General features: G+C 42.5%; 1 protein-coding gene across 17 annotated transcripts in view; it reads left to right on the top strand.

Moving 5' to 3' along the window:
• The window catches only part of PTPRT (protein tyrosine phosphatase receptor type T), a 1,085,477-nt gene that overhangs the window by 483,145 nt on the left and 574,865 nt on the right, over positions 1-27,467 (top strand). For all 17 annotated transcript variants that reach the window (XM_078057227.1, XM_078057222.1, XM_078057226.1 and 14 more), the window contains exon 7: positions 456-749. In XM_078057227.1, coding sequence (XP_077913353.1) covers positions 456-749 — 294 coding nt within the window. The remainder of the gene's footprint in view (positions 1-455; positions 750-27,467) is intronic.

Genomic DNA, 27,467 nt, shown 5'->3' with positions numbered 1-27,467 from the left:
GACTCCCCTGGGCTTTGAACCAAACTCCACTTTAGTAAAGCATGTTCTCGTTTGAGGATAGAAAACAGAATATTAATCTAGGCATCTTTGCTGTGTTCTAGAAAATCCATTTACCCACTGTTGCCTTCTTTCTTCATTTCCTTTATTTTTTTAAATTTTACTATGTTATGTTAGTCACCATACAATACATCATTGGTTTTTGATGTGGTGGTCCACGATCCATTGTTCATTTCCTTTAAATGAAGGAGATATGGTAGCGTGGGAGAAGGAATACTGACTCAGGTATTCACATACAAAATCATGGCAATTTGAGTAGGACGTGAATGGAGTTAAGAAAGGGATCTGAGCGACTGTATATAGCTCTCTCTGGAATTCTGTCCTTGTCCTTACATGCTTCGATTCTTCTCTCTAAACCGCTTGGGTCTGACATCCTTTGCTGATTCCTTGTCTTCCAGAACCTCCCACACCCATCGCCCCCCCAGAGCTGCTGGCCGTAGGGGCCACATACCTGTGGATCAAGCCAAATGCCAATTCTATCATCGGCGATGGCCCCATCATCCTGAAGGAGGTGGAATATCGCACCACCACGGGCACCTGGGCCGAGACCCACATAGTTGACTCTCCCAATTATAAGCTGTGGCATCTGGACCCTGACGTGGAGTATGAGATCCGGGTGCTGCTCACACGACCAGGGGAGGGAGGCACGGGGCCACCAGGGCCTCCCCTCACCACCAGAACCAAATGTGCAGGTAAGAACTTCGTTTATAGCTACATTTTGAGAGGTTGGGCAGTTGATCCTCCTCTTGGCATCAGTGACAATCATCCTGAAACTTCTCTGATGGGAGTGTGCATCCTGTTGTAGAGAGCAATAGTCAGGGTTTTGGTCTTGCCTTAGAGGACTTTCAGGGTCTGGCGGTAACTCTGGAGATGGCCTAGCTTTGACTGTGGTTCGTAAAGCCACCTGACTCCAGCTATGTCAGGGAGACATTCCTGGTCCTGACAGTGTTTCCAGTGGGACATTGGTTCTGTCTCTGCAAGGACTTCTGGTGTCTCCGTATGTCTGAGGCTTCCTAGTACTAAAAGTGTCCCTGAGGGTTCTTGGTCTTAGGTCCCTGAGGGCTTCTGGCTCTGTGTGCCTTGTTAAAGGCCTTGTTTGAACTATATCCCTGAGTGCTTCTGATTCTTGTTATATATCTAAGGTGTTTGTGATTTTAACTTTGTCTGTGAGGATCCATGGCTGGGCCTATGACCCTAATGAGCCCTTGGTTTTCATAGTTTCCCTGAGGGTTCCTCCTTCTGTCTCTGAAGGGTTCCTGGTGCCAACCATATCTTGAGTACCTCCTGGCTCTGAAAGTGTCTTTCAGTGGATTCTGGAACTGCTTTAATCTCTAAGAACTTTCTGGCTCTGTATCCCTCGGAACCTCCTAGTTCCAACCTGAGAGTCTGGACTAGGACTGTCCCTCCAAGGGTGGTCTGGATTCTGTATCTCTGCAAGCTCCTGGCTCAGTGCACTCTGGGGGCTAGTGACTCCAGCACTTTCTCTGAGGTTTTTGGATGCTGCTTAAGAGTTTGGTGTCTGGGACTGTGTCTAAGAAGATTCTTTTGATCCAACTGCATAAATATTTCTGGGGACTCCAGGCTTCTGGAGGAGCATTGGCTAGGATTGTATCTCTGACTATATCCCTGATATGTTCCAGCTCTGAATGGAACTCAAGAAGTTAAAAGAACTCAATGTTTTGCTTTGTCTTGTTTTGTTTTCCTTTATATCCCATTATTTATATTTTCTCATTTTTCTCCTCTAACCATTTGATGTAAGTACTTTTATCTCATATATACATGAAGAAATAGAGACCCAATATTTTAAGACTTTTTGTACAAAGGGGTAGAATTGACCACTGGCACAGTCAGAATTTGCATTCAGGTTTTTCTGACCCTAATGCCATTGATGATCGGTCACACCACAATGCAAGCAGAGGGGTGTGCGCCATCAGCATGGAATACAGAGCTTCCACTGGTGGGCAAGGGAGGTGGCAGCATGGGCCATTGGCTTCCACTGGGAAAAGAGTCACTGATGGCTTCTGGGTGGGGAGAAAAGGACCCATCAGCACAGTGACCTCATAGAACAAGAAAGCAAAGCAAAATACAGTTAGCTCTACTATAATGTGACCTATGTGTCCCTAAAAATCACTGCAATATGGAAAGTTATACAGTAAAAACCATCAGAGTAACGGGAAAAAGTAGGATTGGGGCACAACACTCCTACTTCATCAGTGACACATTTAAAAAGAGAGGGAAGTAAGTAAAAGTGATGGCACAGTGTCCCGCATGTTAATGGTGTAGGATATGCATATATACTGCAGTGTATATGAGGTGTTTCCTTGAAGGGACCCGAAGTTTGCTTTGGAAGTGTGTGTCAGAAAGGTTGCAACCTGTGGGCGACAGTGGTGGGTGAAGAGTGCTTTCTGAACATGGTGGCAAGTTGTGACATCCGCTGTGGATGGATGTGGCTCTCAGCACGTCCAGCCAGTGGACGTAGCAAGTGGCTGTTTGAGGTGGGTACGTTCTGTGTATTCCTGTGTGGCTCCGTTGAGCTGGGTGGGGTTTTCTGCTTCAGTAGTGTTTTCCATACAGAATCACACATAGTAAGTGTGACATTCGTGTTGTGCTCAAATTGTCCCCTAATATGTCAATCATGTTGGAACAACATTCGCGTTGTCAAAACAAGAGCTATAGCAGAATTGACGGTAATCATTCTTAAGTACCTCAGTAGTGCATCTCGACAGCATGGAACCCAAGGTTAGTGAGGATGTCCATTGCTTGGGAATATTCTTTTGAACGTCATCGAACCACTGTGATAAATGGAAATGCCATTTTCTTGATTATTTTCAAAAGCGGGCCTTTTGTAAAATTCCTTATTGAAACCCGATTATGAAACCTATTTTAGGACATAAGATTATGTTATTAAACAAGGTAATACCTTATCTCAGCTTTGCAATTCAATATTCATCCATAAAATAATTGATTTGATCCTGCCAATGAGACTTTTCTCTTTCCACGGGGTAAATCTAAGAGTTTCCAGGGTTTTTGATCTTTATAAATGATACTCAAAGTACTTTAGCAGCCCCCATGGACTTATTTGCTGATGATCATATAATACATTTTGAAATTCAATCGCAAGATGATCATCTCAATAAAAATTTACAATCTATTGCAAACTGTTGCCACGACTGTGTAATGGATTTTACATGTGGAAAACACAATTGTCTGACTATCACTATAAAAATTATGAGTTGAAATGCTGTTTGTGGTTTTATATTTCAAAAAATGTTGGTGTTTAAGTAAGTTACAGCTAAAATCTTAAATAACCCACATTTTACAAAATGTGTCATCAAGAACATAATCTTCTCTCCCACATTGCCACTGATGGTAGAATGTTCTTTGCCTCATAATTAATTTTTAAGTGGATTTCAGGGCTGGTATCCATTTGTGGATGCTGTTTATTGGGGTTGGTACTCTCTGAGTACCCCCCATTCCTTTTTCTATTATCAGTCACACTGGAAATGTACTCATTATTTTGCAAAACAGAAAATGAGAGAATGTGGAATGTGGAAGGTGTAATTTCTGCCCAGAGGAATTTACAGACTCAGTTAAGATTCCAGCAAAACAGCAAAAAGGGTAAAACATAAACATAAAGTCGAATATTGAAATAGCATGCTTCCTGGAGAAAAACCAGGTTGCTGTGGAAAAGCAGTGCTCTTAAAGTGGTCTGGAGCACTGGTTCTCAAAACGTAGTCCCTGGACCAGCAGCATCAGCATCACTCGGGGATGCATTAGAAATGCAAATTCTTAGGCCCCATGCCCTGACCGAATGATTCAGAAATTCTGGGGGTGGAGCCCAGAAATCTGTCCTTGAAGGAGCCCTCTGAGTGATGCTGAGGCACACCCACATTGAAGAACCACTGGTATACCGTGCCACACCAGCATGCCACTTTGGGGGTGTGCCCATTATGTTGATCCTTAAGGCAGCTCCGAGAGGTAGACGGGAGGAAGACTAAGGCTCAGAATCATCAGACCAAGGTCACAGATCAATTCAGTGTTTAGCACTAAGTCTCTTGGCCCAGGGAGCTCCCCATCACATGGTTTGATGGAGTCTACTCTCCATGCGTCCTCTGGAGCATGGGCTTGGGTAGTAGGGAGCCTGGCAATTATGGAGACCAGCCGCATGGTCTAGTCCACTGCAGCCATAGGCCTTCCCGTCAAACATCTCTGGAGCCCCTTCCCTGGGCCAGACTCTGTGCTAGGCCCTGGTGGCAGAGGCTTAAAGCAGGAGCTCAGGCTACAAGTGCCCAGGTATAGCTCAGGAAGATACCAGGGGGCCAGTTCAGCAAGGGCAGATGGGGATGTATTCTGGTTCTTCTAGGTCCGACAGGCCACTGGCTAGGTATGTCCTTGGTGCATCAGGAGTGGGGTTTCACCTTTAAGAGTGGAGATGGTCAAGAGTTTGTCGACACAGCAGCATCCTAGCCCAATAGTCTGTGGAGTTCAGAACGAGACTTTTAGCCAGTTAAGCCAGAACTTGGACAGACTATCAGATAGGGCATGTGGGGGTGAGAGAAGAGGGCCAAAGATGATACTCCTAGGCTTTTGGTTTGGATGGCTGAGAGATGAGTGGTGGAACTGCTTTCTGGGATGGAAAACAATAGCTGGGTTCGGGGCAAGGGAGCGTGTTCAGGTTTGAAGATGTTATTTTGGGGGTAAAAATGCCCAGCAAGTGATGGCATCGGAAACATGGAGCCTAGGAGAGACCAGCGGGCTACCTCTTCATCTTCTCTGAGAACCACCTGATGGCATCTGCATTGTAGAATCAAAGGGACTTCTTAGTACCAGTGAAAGTCTGATTTTCTTTCTTCATGCTATTCCCTGGAGATGCCCCATTCATTTGTTTTTTTTTTTTTTCATTTATCATTTTGTTCATTTTGTTCTTTTGCTCAGTTTAATCATTTGCCATCCGTCCTGAGATACAGGCATGTGCTGCATATGTGATCATGTACATCAAAGTGCTTTGAAAAGCTCAAAATACTCTTCAGATGCCTGTAATAAAACAAATTATTTTTTAATTAGATTTATTTTTTTATTATGTTAATCACCATGCATTACATCATTAATTTTTGATGTAGTGATTCATGATTCATTGTTTGCATATAATACCCAGTGCTCCATGCAGTACATGCCCTCTTTAATACCCATCACCAGGCTAACCCATTATTGGTTGCTGCTACTGTTCAGGATGTTGCGATTATGAATTTTTTTTCTTCTCATTGCATCCTATGGGATTGCACAGGATTTTATTTTATTTTATTATTATTTTTATTTATTTTTTTATTATTATGTTACTCACCATACATTACATCATTAGTTTTTATTATGTTAATCACCATACATTACATCATTAGTTTTTGATGTAGTGTTCCATGATTCATTGTTTGTATATAACACCCAGTGCTCCATGCAGAACGTGCCCTCCTTAATACCCATCACTGGGCTCACCCATCCCCCCACTCCCTCCCCTCTAAAACCCTCAGTTTGTTTCTCAGGGTCCATAGTCTCTCATGGTTCGTCTCCCCCTTCGTTCTTCCACTCCTGCTATCTTCTTTTTTTTTTTTAACATATAATGTATTATTTGTTTCAGAGGTATAGGTCTGTGATTCAACAGTCTTGCACAATTCACAGTGCTCACCATAGCACATACACTCCCCAATGTGTATCACCCAGCCTCCCCATCCCTCCCACCCCCCACCACTCCAGCAACCCTCAGTTTGTTTCCTGAGATTAAGAATTCCTCATATCAGTGAGGTCATATGATACGTGTCTTTGTCTGATTGACTTATTTTGCTCAGCATAACACCCTCCAGTTCCATCCACGTCGTTGCCAATGGCAAGATTTCATTCCTTTTGATGGCTGCATAATATTCCATTGTGTATATATAGCACATCTTCCTTATCCATTCATCTGTCGATGGACATCTTGGCTCTTTCCATAGTTTGGCTATTGTGGACATTGCTGCTATAAACACGGGGGTGCACGTACCCCTTCGGATCCCTACATTTGTATCTTTGGGGTAAATACCCAGTAGTGCAATTGCTGGGTCGTATGGTAGCTCTATTTTCAACTTTTTGAGGAACCTCCATACTGTTTTCCAGAGTGGCTGCACCAGCTTGCATTCCCACCAACAGTGTAGGAGGGTTCCCCTTTCTCCACATCCCTGCCAACATCTGTCGTTTGTGATTATGAATTGTTAAAACAGGAAGTCTTACATGTCCATTTGTCTGGACTGACTGGCAGGTGAAGGGATGGGCCATATTCTTTTGTTCTTCATCATCTCATGGGAGATCCCACTTCAGAATCTGATGATCCTAGTCTGGACTCTCAAAGGTTTTCTTGTCTAGAACAGTGGATGGTTTTCTGTGGCACATCTCCAACAGCAGACATCCAGGGATAGGACTTGGGTCCTAGGAGGGCTGTCTGTTGCCGATCCAGCCTCACCTTGAGTGCTGTCTCTGAGGGAAAGCTCAGTATCTCCCATAGCAGACCATTTAACTTTGTGGATCCTGGGGGTTACCATTACTCTGTACCTAATACTAGCTGGTTATCACAAAACTCTGGATGGGGTCCTATATAGGAGCGGAGTGTCCTTTAGGTTCAAAAGAGCAGAGGCTGCTAGCATCAATATCTGGATTTCACAAGGAGAACCAAGGTCAGTGGCATTGAGAATGGGGGTGAGAGCCAGCAATTGGGGAAGGCCAGTGAGATGAGGAGAGATGCAGACACACCCTTGGTCCAATTCATCTTCTCTCCAGGTAACACTTTTAATGGCCCGAGCATCTGCTTGTTGATGCCTTAAAACTCTCATGCAGAATCAGACAGAAGAAATTCTCCCTCATTGTCACCTGAATCTGGCTCCCTTCAACACCCACTTATATATGGGTCTGGTTTTACTCTCAGGAGACATATTCCTCCTTATCTCAGGAACAGGTCCTCAGCAACCCAAAGTTATCTCTCTTACACTCTGGAAATCTATTCCCTTCATCCTTAGAAGCCCTGCTTGAGCCAGACGCTCGGCAATAACCGTCACTTCACAGTTGTGGAGCCACAAATCAACAATCTGGCAAACTAGTGATCGTAACACCCCCTCCCCCAACCGTGATTGCTTACTCCCTGTAAATCAAAGGCCCCCTTGCCTGGGCACCCACTTCATTGTGGGCTCACATTGTTCAGGTTTTCCAAATGGAAAGTGACTTTGTACAGCCCGAAATGTGACACACACTGCTGATTTGGAGAGCTCTCTTCTTCTTTCCCTCCACCTGAGGTTTGATTGCACATTATATTTTATTTACATATTTATGGATTCCTACTTGAAGTGATATGTGTCTGTCTCCTCTAAGGGAATAAGGAGGAATTCATATTGCTGGGCTCAATGAAGTGAGAGTAGTCATTAGAATTGAGTGAGAAGAATTGGGGCTTTAGAGCCAAGAAGAATCTCGTTTTTATTTCCAGCTGGTACTTGCTGTCTGGATGACCGTGCACCTTCCTGTGGTTCTGCTGCTTTTCTTCATTTACAGGAGATTATAACACACTGTTTTCTTGTGAAGCCTCAGTGATATAAGTTAGAAGCCTAGTAGAGAACCCAAAACATAGAAGCCCCTTAATGAACATTATTTGGAAAAAAAAAAATAGTCTTCAGGCCTAGGAAGGAGGGTGTCAGGATCTAAACCGATTGCTTTCATTCTGGCATGATGGACCCTGTCATAAAGGACTTCTCTAGTGCTCTTGTCTTTCCTTTCTCAGAAAGTGGTGGGTGAGTACAGCAGCTCAGAGCTGCAGGGAAGATGTGAAAGGAAAGGCTTTGCAGGTGCGCTGGAGTTCTTGATGCATGCTTGCAGGGCACAGTGGTGGGTGTGATGGTACCTGCTAATGGGGTCGGGGGTGTAGATAGGAGTTGCGCTTTTTCCAGTTTGGTCTTAGTCCCAAGTAAGAGAGAGAAGCATGTTATCCAGACCCATCTCTTTTCTGGGAGGCCAAGGCTTGTGAACATGAGAACTTGCAAACAGGCATGGAGGTGAGTTAGTCTTCACTCTCTTCAATGAGCATCCTCAGGCAGGCTCTCTGTTTTCAGTCTAGCCTGCAGTTCTAGGGCGGAGTGGAAGGATAGAAAGAGAGAAGGAGGAACTGAGGGTTTAGAAAATAGAACAAAGCCATGTAACTGGCCTTTTTGCTTTTTTGTTTTTCTTAAGTTTCTATAAGCATCAGCTTCAATAGGGGTAGTATTACCTGGCCTAACTCTTAGGGCTCTGAATTAGAAGCAAATGGAGCTTCTTTCTGAGCAGGATGATGGTATGAGCCCAGACATCTAACTCCCATCTCTGCTCTGCCATAATCCTGGTGTGATTACCCATGAGTCTTAGGGAAGCACAGCAGGATCAACCAGTAGTAGTCAGATCACCATCCCACCCAGAATCAAAGCAAAATCTGAAGACCAATGGAGAAATTTCCAACACCATGACAAACTAGGGAAAGAAAGTCTTCCATGCATGGCACACCAGGCTCAAAGGGACATTGTTGCCCGAGTTGTGCCGGTGAGCTCAGACTGGAGGCGCCCACAGAAGATGGATTTTGACAACCACTTGTGCACAATGATTTGGAGAAGCAGTCCTCATTCTTCCACTTTTCCTTTCCTCCTCTGCTTCCTCTGTTGCTTCTGTGCCTCCTTCCTCCCCTGGAACATAGGACCATGGAGGAGAAATGAGGGGATGAAGAGAGAGAAAGCCTGCTCTCACCATACTTTGTTCAGGAGTTGCTGCATGAGCCAAAGGGTGTCTGCACGTGAGCAGGCATCTGCTGGGGCATGAGATGTCCCTCTCCTTGCAGACCCTCTCCCCTCCCTCCCTCTGCACACATGATGTCTACAGGTGGCTACCTTGGAGCCCCTCACTTGGTTTAGGGAAGATGAGGAGAAAAGCTAAAGCCTTCTTCCCTTACCCCTATTCACAACCTCCAGGAGTCTCTTCTCCCAGTCTGTGTGGCCTCCTTGTTGTGTGGGCCGAGTGTGGTGTTGGAGTGGAGAGGGAGGGTCCAGTTGGGTGCCTCTGATGGTCTCAAAAAGGACATCTGGAAGTGCCTCAGCTGTTCTCTGGAGGATGTGGTAGTACTTACTCCTTAATCTTCTTGGTTTTGTAGCCTTGGGTAAAATTCCCAAGTAACAAGAAAAACCCTATTAAACATCCTGTTACTTTTAGATTTTTCTGCTCCCCCATCATCCTTAGAGAACTAGGGCCTGGAGGGTAAAGTACAATAAGTCAACAAACATACCCTGGTAAATACTCCCTGATTCTTTCTAACCTTGAAAATCGAGATTAGAAGAAAAAGTGAGCCATGGAGAGGTAGTATTAATGATAATAAAAGTTGTTTATCAAACTTGCTGGATTAAAAAAATAGCTCCCAAATACTTTAAAATTGGAGGTAGTCATTCCTCTACCTATGAAAATCTTGAGCCAGCAACACAAAGAAGTTGGGTGATTATAGTAATGAGAACCATGGTTACCCAGTTTTGAGTTTCTGTAGTATGCAAGGCCCATAGCATTGAGCTTGTTTTGAAGACTTTACTTGGAATTCTTGCAGCAACTTAATGGGGGGGTGGGTGGCGGCGGGTATAACTTCCTCCACTGTCTGGAAGGTAAGTGACTTACCCAAAGCCATATACCTGACCAGGTGGCCTAGTTGGGAACCGAGCATTGAACTACATAGCTACAAAGCTCGAGCTCTTTCTGAAATGACCCCCAGAGGGGCGCCTGGGTGGCTCAGTTGTTAAGCATCTGCCTTTGGCTCAGGTCATGATCCCAGGGTTCTGGGATCGAGCCCCGCATCGGGCTCCCTGTTCCGCAGGAAGCCTGCTTCTCCCTCTCCCACTCCCCCTGCTTGTGTTGCCTCTCTCGCTATGTCTCTCTCTGTCAAATAAATAAATAAAATCTTTAAAAAAAATAAAATAAAATGACCCTCAGAATCCAGCATCATTATGAAAGCATAAGGCACTGTGACCAAGTTGGGTTTATTCCAGAAAGGCACTGATGAAAAATATTGAATACTGGAACAGCTATTGGTATAATGCCTCATACCAGTAGGTCAAAGGATAAAAACCATCTGATCTCCAGAGAGGCTGATAAGTAATTTGAAAAAAAATCAGCCTTCATTACTGATCAGAATTCTTAATAAGCTAGGAATGGAAAGGCACTTTTTTTTCTTTTTCCCTAGGAGCAAATATTCTTACAGCATCAAAGCCTAGAGAATAAACTAAACAACAAAAAAAAAGTTAGGATTACCAAGAGATTTGGTAGTATGGTCAGACACAAAGCAAATAAACAAAAATCAATAGCGATATGCCAGTAATAACCATATAAAAATATAATAAAATGTATCCTGTTCTCAAATGCAATTATAAATACTTAGGAGTAAACCTAGAAATATGTAGAAACTATGTATGAAAACACACACATCTGTAAAACTTTACTGAGGATAATAAAGCAAGACCTGAATAAATGGAGAGATACATCATGTAGTTGGATTAGCACATTTAATATTGTGGGGGTGTCAGTTCTCCCCGAATTAATTTATGGGTTTAATTCAATTGCAGTCAAAACCCGGATTCTTTTTGGAATTTGACAAAGTGATTTCAAAATTTATCTGAAAATAATATAGAGGAGAAGATAATAGAGCGCTTTAAAAAAGTGGTGTGGGGGTCACTTCACTGTGAAATATCAACATGTGTCATAGCTATAATCATTGAAGCCCAGAAAATAATGCAGTACGTAGTGAAACTAGCTGTTAACATTTATATGAATGGAGAATCGCTTAACAGTCTATTTGTAATTGGTTAATAATTTGGAAAAATAGAATGCATTGCATATATATTATGATATGCTAAATAAATTCTGGATTGATTAAGAACTTAAAAGCAGAAAAAAGCAAGAACCAGAGGAAACTAAATATTGTTCTTTTATTACGAGGACCTTTCAGTTCATTGAAAGCAAACAAATATGCCATTGAGTCACAGTTCACAAATTTTACTATGTAAAAAGAAAAGGAGAAGAAAAACTTCTATATTAACAAAATTCGAAAAGCAAATGGGTAAGCTGGGTGTGGGAAAATATGACAGAACCGATAAGATAGGGATAATATTCTTACATAAAAGAACTCTAACAAGTCAATAAAAATGTCATTATCCTGATAGAAAAAAAAGGCCAAAAAATATTGACAGGTAATTTTCAAACCAAATATGAATGGTGAAGAACAAATTTAAAATGTCCAATGTCACAGATAATCAAATTAAGTGCATTGTTAACCTATAAGATGACCGAAATATATCTATTTTTAATTGGTAAAAAATCAGCATTGGCAAGGAGCAATGAAGTGGTCTCTTAGAGGTGTTGCTCCAGGTGGGTTAACTGGCACAGCGTCTTTAGAGGACAATTTGCTAATTTTTTTCTTCTAACAAAATAATCAGAGCTGCACAAGAGGAGCTGTATGCATGGAGGTCGTCACTGCATTATTTATAAGGGCAAAAACTTGGAAATCACTTACATGCCCCAACAATAGGAGCACAGTTAAGGAAAATTCTTGTGCATGCACACAGTGAATTCTATGCTGGCATTACCAACCATGTATTTCATAGAATATCTGATGGCATGGGTCAGTGTTCATGCTGTGGTAAGTTAAAAAAATCAGCTTGCAAAACTGCATATGTAATTACTGTCCCAGTTTTTTTGAAATATAAATATGCAGCCCATGTACCAGCTGGTGAGTTTATCAGAGCTATAAAGTATTGACCAGAATTCCCCGTTCCAAATCCTGCACCTGGTCTGATCCTGCCCCCTAGATTCCCAGGGAAGCCCATGTTACCCCCCCCCCCCCATTCACTGCCTGCCCTGAGTTCTAGAACATCGCTCTGTTTCTCCTGGCTGTCCCAACTGGACCGAATATGGAACTGGTCTCTCTCCACCACTCTCCCAAAGCTGCGTGGACACAAGGCTCTTTCTTCTCCTGATGCTTGATGGGACACAGGCAAGGGATCGCCTTGCTCTGCTACCAGCAGACAACTTGAAATCCTTCTGTAGACTTAAAGGTCCTTGTAGTGGGCAGGGATTTTTCATCATCTTCTCTCCCTCCCAGATCAACCAGGTGATGCAAAGTCTTCTCATTTCCAGAGCAGTTTCTCTTTCCCCTGATTGATTCCAGCTTTAGCTCCAGGCCTTTCTTTGCATACCTTTTGCATTGAAGTGCACGCTAAAAAGGAGTGTGGAGAGGGCGACTAATGCTGAGATCAAATCCTTTTTTTAGTGAGAACAACCTTCCCTTAAAAAAAAAAAAGTGTTTTAATTTATCTGCCCTCATGTGCATGCACAGTCACACATACCATATATATGCTATGTATTTGTAAGTAAATATATACATTCAGTAAGTTGTAGGCCACTGTAAACAGTTTCTGCTTCATTGTGTTGTATAAAATGTGTACAAATGAAAAGTAGGTTTCCCCCTCAGAGTCAAATGTGAACGTGAAAGATAGTTATAAATTATAAAGCACTGTATATAAATGTGAGAGGTTATTTTTATCATAGTGTATCATTGACATTCTTGGAAGGTATGCACACTTGCTGAGCCCTGGGATGTGAACACAACTTTGTGCTGTGTTCAAATGGAGCGGGGGACAGTCAGATTAGGGGTTTGCCCCATCTGAGTTGGAATCCAGGTTCTGTCATTAGGATGCTGGGCAGCTTTGGGCAATTTGCTTAACTTCTCTGAACCATTTTCCGCATTAAATGTGATAATACTACTTACATAATTGAATAGAAGTTAGGGTCATTGATATTAATGATGGCTAATGCACTGAATCTGCTTGCAACCCCACAAGGAAGGTAGGTACCATCATCACCATCACTACCAAAGTCTAGAGAAGTTAAGTATTTTTTTGCAAATCACAACGATTAGGAAGTGGCTAAAGTTAGAGCCCATGGAGTTTGACTCTGATTCCTGCTCTTACCCAGCTGGCCATATAAGCTTGGCACAATGCTCTGAACTGTAGTAGGTGCTTAGTAAATGGGAGATTTGGCAGTTGAACACCCTAGAGACTCTCTCCCTATCCAGACCCTCCTAACCAGTGAGCCCAAAGACCTTCACTGCAGTGGGCTCAAGGGGCACAATGGGTAGCCACTTGCTGTGCTTCCAAAGGAAAGGGATTGATTGACTTCATGAGAGAGGGAAGCCGGTGTCAGTCATGGTTTCTGCATGACACCCACCATTGTCTTGACCCACAGTCATTCTGAGATGCTTAAGGGGGGCTGTGGCAGGAGCTGAGAGTGGAAGCTGGGGCGTCTTTCAGGACCCAGCAGGGAATGGCTCTCCATCTGCCATTGCCATATAGATTTCCCTAGCTGGGGATGTCTTGGATCACTGGGGGCATATGCATCTCTTCCACCCAACCCTTTTCCCGGCTGTGTCCAGGGCTGCTACAGCTACTGTGGGGGTTGCTACTTCTGCACTTCCTTCATTGTCCTCTTGGTCTTCATACTTGAAAAAAAATGAAACAGTATTGATGCCAAAGCACATTTTTGGAAAGAGAACATACATTCCATATACCAATTAGTATTTTTTTTTTTGCTAGTGCATATTCCCTCTTTTTTTTTATCTGTAATTTTTAAATTATTTTTTATTGTTATGTTAATCCCCATACATTACATCATTAGTTTTAGATGTAGTGTTCCATGATTCATTGTTTGTGCATAACACCCAGTGCTCCATGCAGAACGTGCCTCCTCAATACCCATCACCAGGCTAACCCATCCTCCCACCCCCCTCCCCTCTAGAACCCTCAGTTTGTTTTTCAGAGTCCATCGTCTCTCATGGTTCGTCTCCCCCTCCGATTTCCCCCCTTCATTCTTCCCCTCCTGCTATCTTCTTCTTTTTTTTTTTCTTCCTTAACATATATTGCATTATTTCTTTCAGAGGTACAGATCTGAGATTCAACAGTCTTGCACAATTCACAGCGCTTACCAGAGCACATACCCTCCCCAGTGTCTATCACCCAGTCACCCCATCCCTCCCACCCCACCCCCCACTCCAGCAACCCTCAGTTTGTTTCCTGAGATTAAGAGTTCCTCATATCAGTGAGGTCATATGATACATGTCTTTCTCTGTTTGACTTATTTCGCTCAGCATAATACCCTCCAGTTCCATCCACGTCGCTGCAAATATCAAGATCTCATTCCTTTTGATGGCTGCATAATATTCCATTGTGTATACCACATCTTCTTTATCCATTCATCTGTCGATGGACATCTTGGCTCTTTCCATAGTTTGGCTATTGTGGACATTGCTGCTATAAACATGGGGGTGCACGTACCCCTTCGGATCCCTACATTTGTATCTTTGGGGTAAATACCCAGTAGTGCAATTGCTGGGTCGTAGGGTAGCTCTATTTTCAACTTTTTGAGGAACCTCCATACTGTTTTCCAGAGTGGCTGCACCAGCTTGCATTCCCACCAACAGTGTAGGAGGGTTCCCCTTTCTCCGCATCCCCGCCAACATCTGTCATTTCCTGACTTGTTCATTTTAGCCATTCTGACTGGTGTGAGGTGGTATCTCATTGAGGTTTTGATTTGGATTTCCCTGATGCCGAGCAATATTGAGCTCTTTTTCATGTGTCTGTTGGCCATTTGGATGTCTTCTTTGGAAAAATGTCTGTTCATGTTTTCTGCCCATTTATTGATTGGATTCTTTGTTCTTTGGGTGTTGAGTTTGATAAGTTCTTTATAGATTTTGGATACTAGCCCTTTATCTGATATGTCATTTGCAAATATCTTCTCCCATTCTGTTGGTTGTCTTTTGGTTTTGTTGACTGTTTTCTTTGCAAAAGCTTTTTATCTTGATGAAGTCCCAATAGTTCATTTTTGCCCTTGCTTCCCTTGCCTATGGCGATGTTTCTAGGAAGAAGTTGCTGCGGCTGAGGTCGAAGAGGTTGCTGCCTGTGTTCTCCTTTAGGATTTTGATGGACTCCTGTCTCACACTGAGGTCTTTCAACCATTTGGAGTCTATTTTTGTGTGTGGTGTAAGGAAATGGTCCAGTTTCATTCTTCTGCATGTGGCTATCCAATTTTCCCAACACCATTTGTTGAAGAGACTGTCTTTTTTCCATTGGACATTTTTCCTGAAGGTTTTGCTGAAGGTTATTTGACCATAGAGTTGAGGGTCCATTTCTGGGCTCTCTATTCTGTTGCATTGATCTCTGTGTCTGTTTTTGTGCCAGTACCATACTGTCTTGATGATGACAGCTTTGTAGTAGAGCTGGAAGTCCGGAATTGTGATGCTGCCAGCTTTGCTTTTCTTTTTCAACATTCCTCTGGCTATGCGGGGTCTTTTCTGGTTCCATACAAATTTTAGGATTATTTGCTCCATTTCTTTGAAAAAAGTGGATGGTATTTTGATGGGGATTGCATTGAATGTGTAGATTGCTCTAGGTAGCATTGACATCTTCACAATATTTTTTCTTCCAGTCCATGAGCATGGAACGTTTATCCATTTCTTTGTGTCTTCCTCAGTTTCTTTCATGAGTATTTTATAGTTTTCTGAGTACAGATCCTTTGCCTCTTTGGTTAGATTTATGCCTAGGTATCTTATGGTTTTGGGTGCAAATGTAAATGGGATCGGCTCCTTAATTTCTCTTTCTTCTGTCTTATTGTTGGTGTATAGGAATGCCACTGACTTCTGTGCATTGATTTTATATCCTGCCACTTTACTGAATTCCTGTATGAGTTCTAGCAGTTTTGGGGTGGAGTCTTTGGGGTTTTCCACATAAAGTATCATATCATCTGCAAAGTGTGAGAGTTTGACTTCTTCTTTGCCAATTTGGATGCCTTTGATTTCTTTTTGTTGTCTGATTGCTGTGGCTAGGACTTCTAATACTATGTTGAATAGCAGTGGTGATAGTGGACATCCCTGCTGCGTTCCTGACCTTAGGGGGACAGCTCTCAGTTTTTCCCCATTGAGAATGATATTCACTGTGGGTTTTTCATAGATGGCTTTTATGATATTGAGGTATGTACCCTCTATGCCTATACTCTGAAGAGTTTTGATCAAGAAAGGATGCTGTACTTTGTCAAATGCTTTTTCTGCATCTATTGAGAGGATCATATGGTTCTTGTTCTTTCTTTTGTTAATGTATTGTATCATGCTGATTGATTTGCGGATGTTGAACCGACCTTGCAGCCCAGGGATAAATCCCACTTGGTCGTGGTGAATAATCCTTTTAATATACTGTTGGATCCTATTAGCTAGTATTTTGGTGAGAATTTTTGCATCCATGTTCATCAGGGATATTGGTCTGTAGTTCTCCTTTTTGATGGGGTCTTTGTCTGGTTTTGGGATCAAGGTAATGGTGGCCTCATAAAATGAATTTGGAAGTTTTCCTTCCATTTCTATTTTTTGGAACAGTTTCAGAAGAATAGGTATTAATTCTTCTTGAAATGTTTGGTAGAATTCCCCTGGGAAGCCATCTGGCCCTGGGCTTTTGTTTTTTGGGAGATTTTTGATGACTGCTTCAATTTCCTTAGTGGTTATAGGTCTGTTCAGGTTTTCTATTTCTTCCTGGTTCAGTTTTGGTAGTTGATACATCTCTAGAAATGCATCCATTTCTTCCAGGTTATCTAATTTGCTGGCATAGAGTTGCTCATAATATGTTCTTATAATTGTTTGTATTTCTTTGGTGTTGGTTGTGATCTCTCCTCTTTCATTCATGATTTTGTTGATGTGGGTCATTTCTCTTTTGTTTTTGATAAGTCTGGCCAGGGGTTTATCAATCTCGTTAATTCTTTCAAAGAACCAGCTCTTAGTTTCGTTGATCTGTTCTACTGTTCTTTTAGTTTCTATTTCATTGATTTCTGCTCTGATCTTTATTATTTCTCTTCTCCTGCTGGGTTTAGGCTTTATTTGCTGTTCTTTCTCCAGCTCCTTTAGGTGTAGGGTTAGGTTGTGTACTTGAGACCTTTCTTGTTTCTTGAGAAAGGCTTGTATTGCTATATACTTTCCTCTTAGGACTGCCTTTGCTGCATCCCAAAGATTTTGAACAGTTGTGTTCTCATTTTCATTGGTTTCCATGAATTTTTTTAATTCTTCTTTTAATTTCCTGCTTGACCCATTCATTCTTTAGTAGGATGCTCTTTAGCCTCCATGTATTTGAGTTCTTTCTGACTTTCCTCTTGTGATTGAGTTCTAGTTTCAAAGCATTGTGGTCTGAAAATAGGCAGGGAATGATCCCAATCTTTTGGTACCAGTGGAGACCTGATTTATCACCTAGGATGTGATCAATTCTGGAGAATGTTCCATGGGCACTAGAGAAGAATGTGTATTCTGTTGCTTTGGGATGGAATGTTCTGAATATGTCTGTGAAGTCCATTTGGTCCAGTGTGTCATTTAAAGCCTTTATTTCCTTGTTGATCTTTTGCTTAGACGATCTGTCCATTTCAGTGAGGGGGGTGTTAAAGTCCCCCACTATTATTGTATTGTTGTCAATGTGTTTCTTTGCTTTTGTTATTAATTGGCTTATATAATTGGCTGCTCCCATGTTAGGGGCATAGATATTTACAATTGTTAGATCTTCTTGTTGGATAGACCCTTTAAGTAGGATATAGTGTCCTTCCTCATCTCTTATTACGGTCTTTGGTTTAAAATCTAATTTGTCTGATATAAGGATTGCCACACCAACTTTCTTTTGGTGTCCATTAGCATGGTAAATGGTCTTCCACCCCCTCACTTTCAATCTGGGGGTGTCTTTGGGTCTAAAATGAGTCTCTTGCAGACAGCATATCGATGGGTCTTGTTTTTTAATCCAATCTGATAGCCTGTGTCTTTTGATTGGGGCATTTAGCCCATTTACATTCAGGGTAACTATTGTAAGATATGAATTTAGTGCCATTGTATTGCCTGTAAGGTGACTGTTACTGTATTCTGTCTGTGTTCCTTTCTGGTCTATGTTGCTTTTAGGCTCTCTCTTTGCTTAGAGGACCCCTTTCAAGATTTCTTGTAGGGCTGGTTTCGTGTTTGCAAATTCCTTTAGTTTTTGCTTGTCCTGGAAGCTTTTTAGCTCTCCTTCTATTTTCAATGGCAGCCTAGCTGGATATAGTATTCTTGGCTGCATATTTTTCTCATTTAGTGCTCTGAATATATCCTGCCAGTCCTTTCTGGCCTGCCAGGTCTCTGTGGATAGGTCTGTTGCCAATCTAATGTTTCTACCATTGTAGGTTACATATCTCTTCTCCCTAGCTGCTTTCAGGATTTTCTCTTTATCTCTGAGACTCGTAAGTTTTACTATTAGATGTCGGGGTGTTGACCTATTTTTATTGATTTTGAGAGGGGTTCTCTGTGCTTCCTGGATTTTGATGGCTGTTTCCTTCCCCAAATTAGGGAAGTTCTCTGCTATAATTTGCTCCATTATACCTTCTGCCCCTCTCTCTCTCTTTCTTCTTCTTCTGGGATCCCAATTATTCTAATGTTGTTTTGTCTTATGGTATCGCTTATCTCTTGAATTCTGCCCTCATGATCCAGTAGTTGTTTATCTCTCTTTTTCTCAGCTTCTTTATTTTCCATCATTTGGTCTTCTATCTCACTGATTCTCTCTTCTGCCTCATTTATCCTAGCAGTTAGTGCCCCCATATTTGATTGCACCTCATTAATAGCGTTTTTGATTTCGACTTGGTTAGATTTTAGTTCTTTTACTTCTCCAGAAAGCGTTTCTCTAATAACTTCCATGTTTTTTTCAAGCCCAGCTAGTATCTTTAAAGTGATGATTCTGAACTCTAGATCTGACATCGTACTAATGTCCATATTGAGTAGGTACCTGGCAGTCGGTACTACCTCTTGTTTTTGTTGAGGTGATTTTTTCCGTCTTGTCATTTTGTCCAGAGGAGAATAGATTAGTTAGAGAACAAAATGCTAACAGGGTAACAAGGTCCCCAGAAAATATACTCTAAACAAATCAGAAAAGACCTGAAGCAGTGGGAAAAGAAAGGGAAAGAGAGAAAAAAGGAAAAAGAAAAAAGAAAAAGATAAAGATAAAGATAAAAACAAACAAAAACAGAACAAAACAAAAAAAACCAGAATATGATCAAATATGATCAGGCTGGTATATAGATCAGTGCCACACACTAGATTTTGGGTGTATTTTGGTTTGTTAGAAGAAAGTGCCTCCCAAAATTTTAAAGAAAGAAAAACTTATATATGTACAAAAATAAGGGTTGATATGATGAAGGGATGGAATATGACTGTAAAGATGGAAATTATAAAAAAATTTTATAAAAGGAATTGCTAAGAAGTTGTTTGAAAAAAGAAAGAAGAGGATTTAAAAAAAAAAAGAAAAAGGAGAGAATGTGATCAGGCAGGGGAGTAGAAAAAAACCATACACTAGAGATTTAGGGTATATTTTGATCTGTTAGAAGAAACTATCTCAAAATTTTAAAGAGAGAACAACTTATATATATATGCCAAAAATACGGGTAACTACTATGAAGGGATAGAATATGACTCTAAAAATGAAAAATAAAAATGTTTTTTTTAAAAAAGGGACTGATAAGATGTTGGTTGAAAAAGGGAAAAAGAAAAATTCAAAAAAAAAAAAAGTTGAAAAAAAAATTAACTTTGAAAGACTACAGAATCATGGTAAAAAAGCCATGGATTCTATGTGCAGTATTCCCCTGGCGCTGGAGTTCTGCCGTTCTCATTGATCGGTAAACTTGGCCTTGGCTGGCTGTTCTCGCTGATCTTCTGGGGGAGGGGCCTGTTGCCGTGGTTCCCAAATGTCGTTGCCGGACTCGGAATTGCCCCACCCTTGCTGGTCCGGGCTAAGTAATCTGCTCGGGTTTGCTCTCTGGAGCTTTTGTTCCCTGCAAGCTTTCCGTACAGCTTTGGAGGCGGAGAGTGAAAATGGCGGCCTCCCAGTCTCCGCCCCGGAGGAGCCGAGAATTCGGGGCCCCGCTTCTCAGTGCACCCCCAGAGAAAAGCCGTCAGTCACTCCCGTCTCCCTGGTCTCCGGCCTCACTCCGCGCTCACCCGGCCTGTGACCGCGCGTTTCTATCTCCGGCACCCGACCCCGTGTGGTCTCCAAACCCAGCAGATCCCCGCGGTGTGCTCCCGCGCCGCTCCTCCCGGGGGAAGAAGGTGAGTCTCCCCAGATCTGCTGCTTGTTGGGTCCCTGCTGGAGGAGCAGTGGCCCGACTGTGCCGCAGATCACGGTTTATGGCAACCCCGAGCTGAGAGCCCGCGCCTTGGCTCCGTCTCCCAGCCAGCTTCCCTGCTCCGATACCTGGGAGCTCTGCACTCAGGCACCCCTGGTCTTTCTGTGACCCCGAGGGTCCTGAGACCACACTGTCCCCTGAGGGTTCCACCCCCCGCTTAGCCACCGGAGTGACGTCCCTCAGCGGAGCAGACTTCTGAAAGTTCCGATTTTGTGCTCCGCGGCTCTATCACTTGCCAGAATGGGCTGACGGAGGCCCCCCCACCCCGCCGTCTATCCTCCCGAATATCACCTCGGATTCACTTCTCCGCATGTCCTACCTTCCAGAAAGTGGTCGCTTTTCTGTTCAGAGAGTTGCTGCTCTTCTTTTCTTCGATCTCCTGTTGAGTTCGTAGGTGTTCAGATTGGTTTGATCCCTATCCAGCAGAATTCCTGAGACCAGACGAAATCCAGGTCTCCTACTCCTCCGCCATATTGCTCCGCCCCCCCCCCCCCCGCATATTCCCTTTCAATCGCTGATCCCATTCTTAACATGTAATTATGCCCTGTGTGCCATTTATAGCCCTCTCCTGTCACTCAGCACCATAAAGTTAATATTTTACAGGTTCTTAAGGAGTTTTCAATATTGTTTTAATGGTTCATCGTTTCCCTTAGAGTCTAATTACCGTAACTTGCTAAATGATGCCTGTGTTGTTGGATATTTGGGTGTTTCCAAAGTGTCCTCCTCTTCCAGCCTCTATGCTTCTGTTTGAATTATTTTCTTAGACTAAATTTCAAAGAGGTATTAAAAGGGAGAGATGTCCTTATGGCTTCTGCTACATTTCACAGATCACTTTCAGTGAAATAAGTATGCTGTTTTATAATGATATGAGTGCTTTCAGTGTAACCTTGGCAGAATTGTGGACCATTTTTTTTTTTTAATTTTTTTTAATTTTCCAATTTCAGAGGCATGAAGTGGTATTTCAAATCTGTCTATACCCTCTGCTTCTGCGTTCTCTTCAGCCTGCCCCAAATGTGCCAGCCACCACTCTGGTCTTTATTCTGTTCCTCATAAGCCCCATGGCCAGGCTCTTTGCTGCCTCCAGCCTTTGCATGAGCTGCTCCCTCTCCCTGAAACTCTCTTCCCCTGCTGACCCTCCATCCTCATTTCCAGGTCTCTTTAAAGCTGACTTCATGGAGAGACCTTGCTTGATGCCCTGGTCTAAGTCTCCTACAATTTCCCTATCTAACCATTTATAACACTGTTCACAGAATTTATCCCTATTTGTAATCATCTGATTATGTGTGTATCTTCGTTTATTACATGCCCCTTCCATTAGACTGCACTCCCCAAGGACAGTACCCTCTTCTTCTCTGGTCGCTAGTACCTGACATCATGCCTGGCGCATAGTAGGCCCTCAGTAAATAGGTGTTGAATGCATATTGGGAAGATATACGTGTGCACTGTAGAAACTTTGGGAAATCAGAAATACACAGACAAATATTTAAATGAGCCAACATGGCATCATCACTCAGCAATAAAAAGCTCTTACTGAGTTGGTAGTTTTAATAGTTTCATGTTCTATAGTTTACTCATTAATTTATTTTTGTCTTTGGTACATGGTGAGGTTTCAATTTGGTTCATATCTGTGTGACCTATTATCCCAGCACCACTGATGGAATAAGCTTAGAGTGTCCCAAACATTGAGGGGTTGGGGAGACAGGGTGAGGACTACTTGAGAGAAACAGAGAGAGAGAAAGAGAGAAGGGAAGGAAGCTGGGAACCTGACCCAAAGAAGCTTCTCCAAAGAAAGTCGATCAGAGTAAGGGTCCTAACTGCGAATCTCCTGACCTGATGTAGTAGCCAAGCAGACACCCAGACCACAGTTAGGTAGACTCATTTTGGGAGGAAAGCTCCAGCCCTGCCCAAGTAGCCAGCACCACCTGTGTTTGCAAATTTTTTACTATCTTTCTAGAGCCTTTATAGCATCTCTATTGCTCTTCACTGTGACTGAGACTAACCTGGATGATTGCCCCATTTTACACAGGGGGATGAGGAGACTCTCAGGAGTTAAGTGACTTTCCCTAAATCTCAAATCTCGAGGTAGCTTTGAAATAACATCTCCTGACCCTAAGCTCTTCAAACTCTTGCCCTTTGGCCACTACAGAAGGTTTCTAAGTGCTGTGAATATTGGATTAACCACATGGCTTGGCAGAAGGGTGGAGGGGATGGGGCAGAGGAGGCAGCTTCTGATTAATTGAATGTTTATTACTATTTTTATTTGAAGGTTAAGCAGCAAATCCATTTAAACTTGGCTCAGACTAGTTTATATGGGACAGTATATGAACTAAACACAATAAAATTGAGCCCAGAGGAATTTCCCAGAGAAGGAAGTCAATGTGACCCTTAATTGCCTTTTACAGTTGGTACATGTCCTTGATTGCTGTGCCCACCCCAAAGCATCTGATCAAAGCAATGCAGCTTGGACATCTAAAGGCCCCTTGCAGGCAGTAAAGGGCCATCCCCCTGTCCTGAGCTTTGCTAGATTCTATACTCCCTGAGGACAGAGCCTTGTGCATTTCACCCTGGAATCTGGCTAGCGTATGCGGAGGTTTGAAGAATGGATGGGTGTACATCCTCAATTAGATGTGACTGTCAAGGTAACGATATTCTGTGTTAAGGGGGGGGTTTAGGATTCAGAATAAATGGGCAGCAGGACACCTGTAATATGCCACACGAAATATCCCAAGAGCATGACACTTAATTCTGGCCACATATTTTCAGAGACATCAGATGAGAGAGATGACTTAGGAGAGTGCTGGCCAGGTGGGATGAGCTATGAAACTGGTCATGTGAGCAGGCTGGAGACACTGACCAAGATGTTGCCTCGCCAGTTAGGGAGACTCTGATGCTTGGAGTTGTTCCAACTTCTACTGAACGTGATGGGAAATTTAAGGCAGGTGGTCATTTTTTAATGGCACTTTGTAGTGATGATGAAAGAAATAGTTTTCATCATTTTTATTTTGGATGATACAGAAAAACTCTAAAAAGGAGTAAAGCCCAGCACTCAGAGTAACTACTCCAAATTTTGGTATAACTCTTCAAATTAGGGTTGTTGGTTTTTTTTTTTTTTTTTTAATGTACATCTCCTTGGACAAACTTGAGCCATCATGTACATATTTGTTCTATAACTGATTTCTTTATTTAACAATGTGTAATGAGTATTTTCCCACGTACTTATGTATTTTTTTTTTACTTCAGTTAATATAAATATGTCTTGAATAACTCCATGCATCAGGTATGGAACTTGGTGTTAAGTGTGTGGCATGATGAATAAAATAGACATGATCTTGGTTTTTATGGATCTGCAAGACTGTTGGGAGAGTTGTACATTACATTTAGTATATGGATACAGAAATACAATCCAACTGCATTATTTGGGGACTCTGTGTTTGCACATTCATCTACTCGCTAACATGTAGCTGCGACACCAAAATTAATGCTCATGTGTTCTACGGTCATTTGCAGATAGGTGCAGAGTCGTAGAAAAATTTACATTCCCGACTGGGGACAAACAAGGTGGTGCTCTGCCTCCTTGTTCCAGGCCTCCTCTGGTAAACAAATAACCTTTTTGCAGTCTGTTTAGTGCCCTGTGTTTCCCACTTCTGTGCTTTTTGTTGGTGATTGTGCTGTTTAAAATGGTCCCTAAGTGGGGCGCCTGGGTGGCTCAGTCAGTTAAGTGTCTGCCTTCAGTTCAGGTCATGATCTCAGGGTCCTGGGATCCAGCACCCATGTGGGGCTCCTGGCTCAGTGGGGAGTCTATCTGTCCCCCCCACCCTGCTCCTGATCTATTGCTCCCTCTCTCAAGTAAATAAATAAAATCTTAAAAAAAAAATCATCCTAAGGTGAGCGCTGTGAATTGTTTAAGACTGATGAATCACAGACCTGTACCTCTGAAACAAATAATGCATTATATGTTAAAAAAAAAAAAAAAAAAAGATAGCAGGAAGGGAAAAATAAAGGGGGGGAAATCGAAGGGGGAGACAAACCATGAGAGACTATGGACTCCGAGAAACAAACAGGGTTCTAGAGGGGAGGGGGGAGGGGGTTGGGTTAGCCTGATGGTGGGTATTAAAGAGGGCACGTTCTGCATGGAGCACTGGGTGTTATACACAAACAATGAATCATGGAACACTACATCAAAAACTAATGATGTAATGTATGGTGATTAACATAACAATAAAATTAAAAAAAAAATCCCTAAGCATAGTGCTGAACTGCTACCTAGTGTTACTAAGAGCAAGAAGGCTGTGAGGTGCCTTATGGAGAAAATACATGTGTTAGTTGAGCTTTGATCAGGCATGAGTTATAGTGCTATTGGCTGTGAGTTCAATGTTAATGAATTAGCTATAGTTATATATATTTTTATATAGTTCATTAATAGTTTAATAGTTCATATTCATTATTACAGTTTATGTAGTGTTTGTATATATGTATATGTGTGTGTGCATAATATATATGAATAAAAAACAGGGTTATGTTTCCACTGGTTGACAAAAATGTTGTATAAGAGGCTCCCAGGAACCTAACCCCATATTTCCCCCAGGAGCCAATGGTTCTGTATTTGCTAATTCAGTGCAACTTTATAGAACTAACTATTGCAAATACTGAAACCAGTTCTATATACAAATCAATAAGGTGGGAGGGTCGTCAGGAATGGAGATATACATTTGGGTTCTTTGGCTCTAGAAATCACTTAAGAGTGTTAAAAGATAATTTTCAAGAAAAGATGAAATCATAATTCTCATGGAGATATAAATATGAACCTGATTTTATTAAATTCATTTACAAGGGAATTTGTAGGGTGTCAGTCAGTACAGAGGCATATCCAAAACTCGGACATTTATAGGTTAGGAATAGTGACATGAACATGCAAATGGAGGCAACATTGGGTTACCGGCCCCCCCCCCCCCCCCCCCCCCCGCCTTGGGGAGGGGAAAGATTGTCCCTCCCTCAGACAGAACTATTTGCATGTGTATAGACAAAAATGATTCTGCATTGTGGTCAGTTATCTACAATTTGCAGAGCTGTAAAATAGCTCCTTTAGAATCAGAATCAGATAACAAGGAAGCTGGTGCGACAGACAATGCATAGTTTTCCATGAAGCAAAGAATTCTCCCCCGCAAAGCCTTGGTAGTAAATGTGATCAGCCTAGATAGAGTGCGTGGGGACAACAGAAACGAGCCCCGATGATTGCCACCACCAGTGTGAGGCTGGATTGCAGAGACAGAGCCAGCAAAGCAGAAGGTGAAGAAACAGCTTAGAGAGGCAGGAAGAAAATGTGGAACTTTGGGGGCAACAGCAAGACTGAGGATGGGGGACGTTGTCCATTCTCTGAAGGTCCAGTAAGCCCACTCTAAAAGGGTCCCCTTGGATTTGGCAACCTGGAGGTCACCGGTGATTTGACTTGAGCAGCTGTTGAGGGGTTCAAATAGGAACCCCTATGTCAAATAGGAACCCATATGTCAAATAGGAACCATATGTCAAATAGGAACCATATGTCAAATAGGTTCAAATGACATATGATCGAAGGTGAAACAGGGGTGAGAAAGTGGAAATGTTGTGTTTGTTTTTTTTTTTAAGATTTTATTTATTTGAGAGAGAGTATGAGCAGGAGGAAGGGCAGAGGAAGAGGGAGAGGCAGATTCCCCACTGAGTAGGGAGCCCAGCAATGCAGGGCTGGATCCCAGGACCCCAAGATCATGACCTGAGCCGAAGGCAGACACTTAACCCACTGAGCCGCCCAGGCATCCTGGAAATGTTGTTTTGATTAAAGTCTAAATATGCTTTCATATGTATGTACCATTGATTGTATTTTAACTTTTATTTCTGGACACTTAGGTCTTTTCTAATTTTTCAAAAATTGTAACTAATATCTTTGTAGACATGATTTGTGCACATATCCAGTATTTTTCTTAGAATGCGTAAATAAATAAACAAATTCCTGGAAGGGTCATTGCCAGATCGGTGAACATTTTCAAGACTTTGAAACAATTCTTTAAAAATTGGGTCAGTTCACACCCTGCCCTCAACAGCGGATGAGCAGCTTTGTATATTTGGACATGCTCATCTATAGCTATTACAAGTCTACATTCTCCTTTTATTCTTCTCCATTTCCCTCAGACAATAACTCTGCAAACAAGTGGTTTGGTGTTTGCAGCTGATAATCAATGGCTTTTATTTCTTATCATTACTCACAAGTCACAGCCCTCTATTTGGAGCAGAATCAATTCTCTCCCTTGTTGACATTAACACATGTCAAATATTTGCACGTTATTATCTTTCTTTAGGCTCGGCTTAGGCAGGCTCTGAATTTTTATCACCTGACATTTTCCCTTCCGTATCCATTCTTCCATTTTCCTTAGAGCGTTCCTGTCTTGCCTCAACTTGTCCTCCTCTTAAGGCATGGCCATGCCTTCATATCCTAGAAAAATCCCAACTTACTTGGACCCGTAGAGAGGATTTACACCTTTACCTCCTGAAGCCTGCATTGTCAGCTCTGTTTTTCAAATAGAAACTCTGTCCAGCTCATGTACCTCAAGGACCTGCTTATAGGATCATAGGTCCACTGATTCTCATCTCTGATTTCTATGCTTGGTGTTTCTTTTTTTTTTTTTTTTTAATATTTTATTTATTTTGACAGAGAGAGACACAGCGAGAGAGGGAACACAAGCAGGGGGAGTGGGAGAGGGAGAAGCAGGCTTCCCGCCGAGCAGGGAGCCCGATGTGGGGCTCGATCCCAGGACTCTGGGATCATGACCTGAGCCGAAGGCAGACGCTTAACGACTGAGCCACCCAGGCGCCCCCTATGCTTGGTGTTTCTTAGGGTTCTGTCCTCTGCCCAATTCTCTCTTCATTACACATTAGCCTCCCTAGATATACTACCTGTCCCCCTGGCTTCAACAGGATACAGACGCATTGCCATCTCTCTCCTGAGCTTCGTATCTAAATACCTCACTTCTCTTCCTACCTGTCTTGTGCCTACTGCAGTCCTGCAGGTTGAACATCAGAAACAGTCTGCCTACCCAGTGTTCCAAAACCTGGAGTCACTTGGGGACCCTTCCTTCTCCCCACTCTGCTCTCACATCCAGTCAGCCGTA

This window comes from Halichoerus grypus, chromosome 10 (genome assembly GCF_964656455.1).
Source record: "Halichoerus grypus chromosome 10, mHalGry1.hap1.1, whole genome shotgun sequence".
Classification (NCBI taxonomy): Eukaryota; Metazoa; Chordata; class Mammalia; order Carnivora; family Phocidae; genus Halichoerus; species Halichoerus grypus.
Note: the sequence above shows the minus strand (reverse complement) of the source record. Positions and strands in the feature narration are given on the sequence as shown.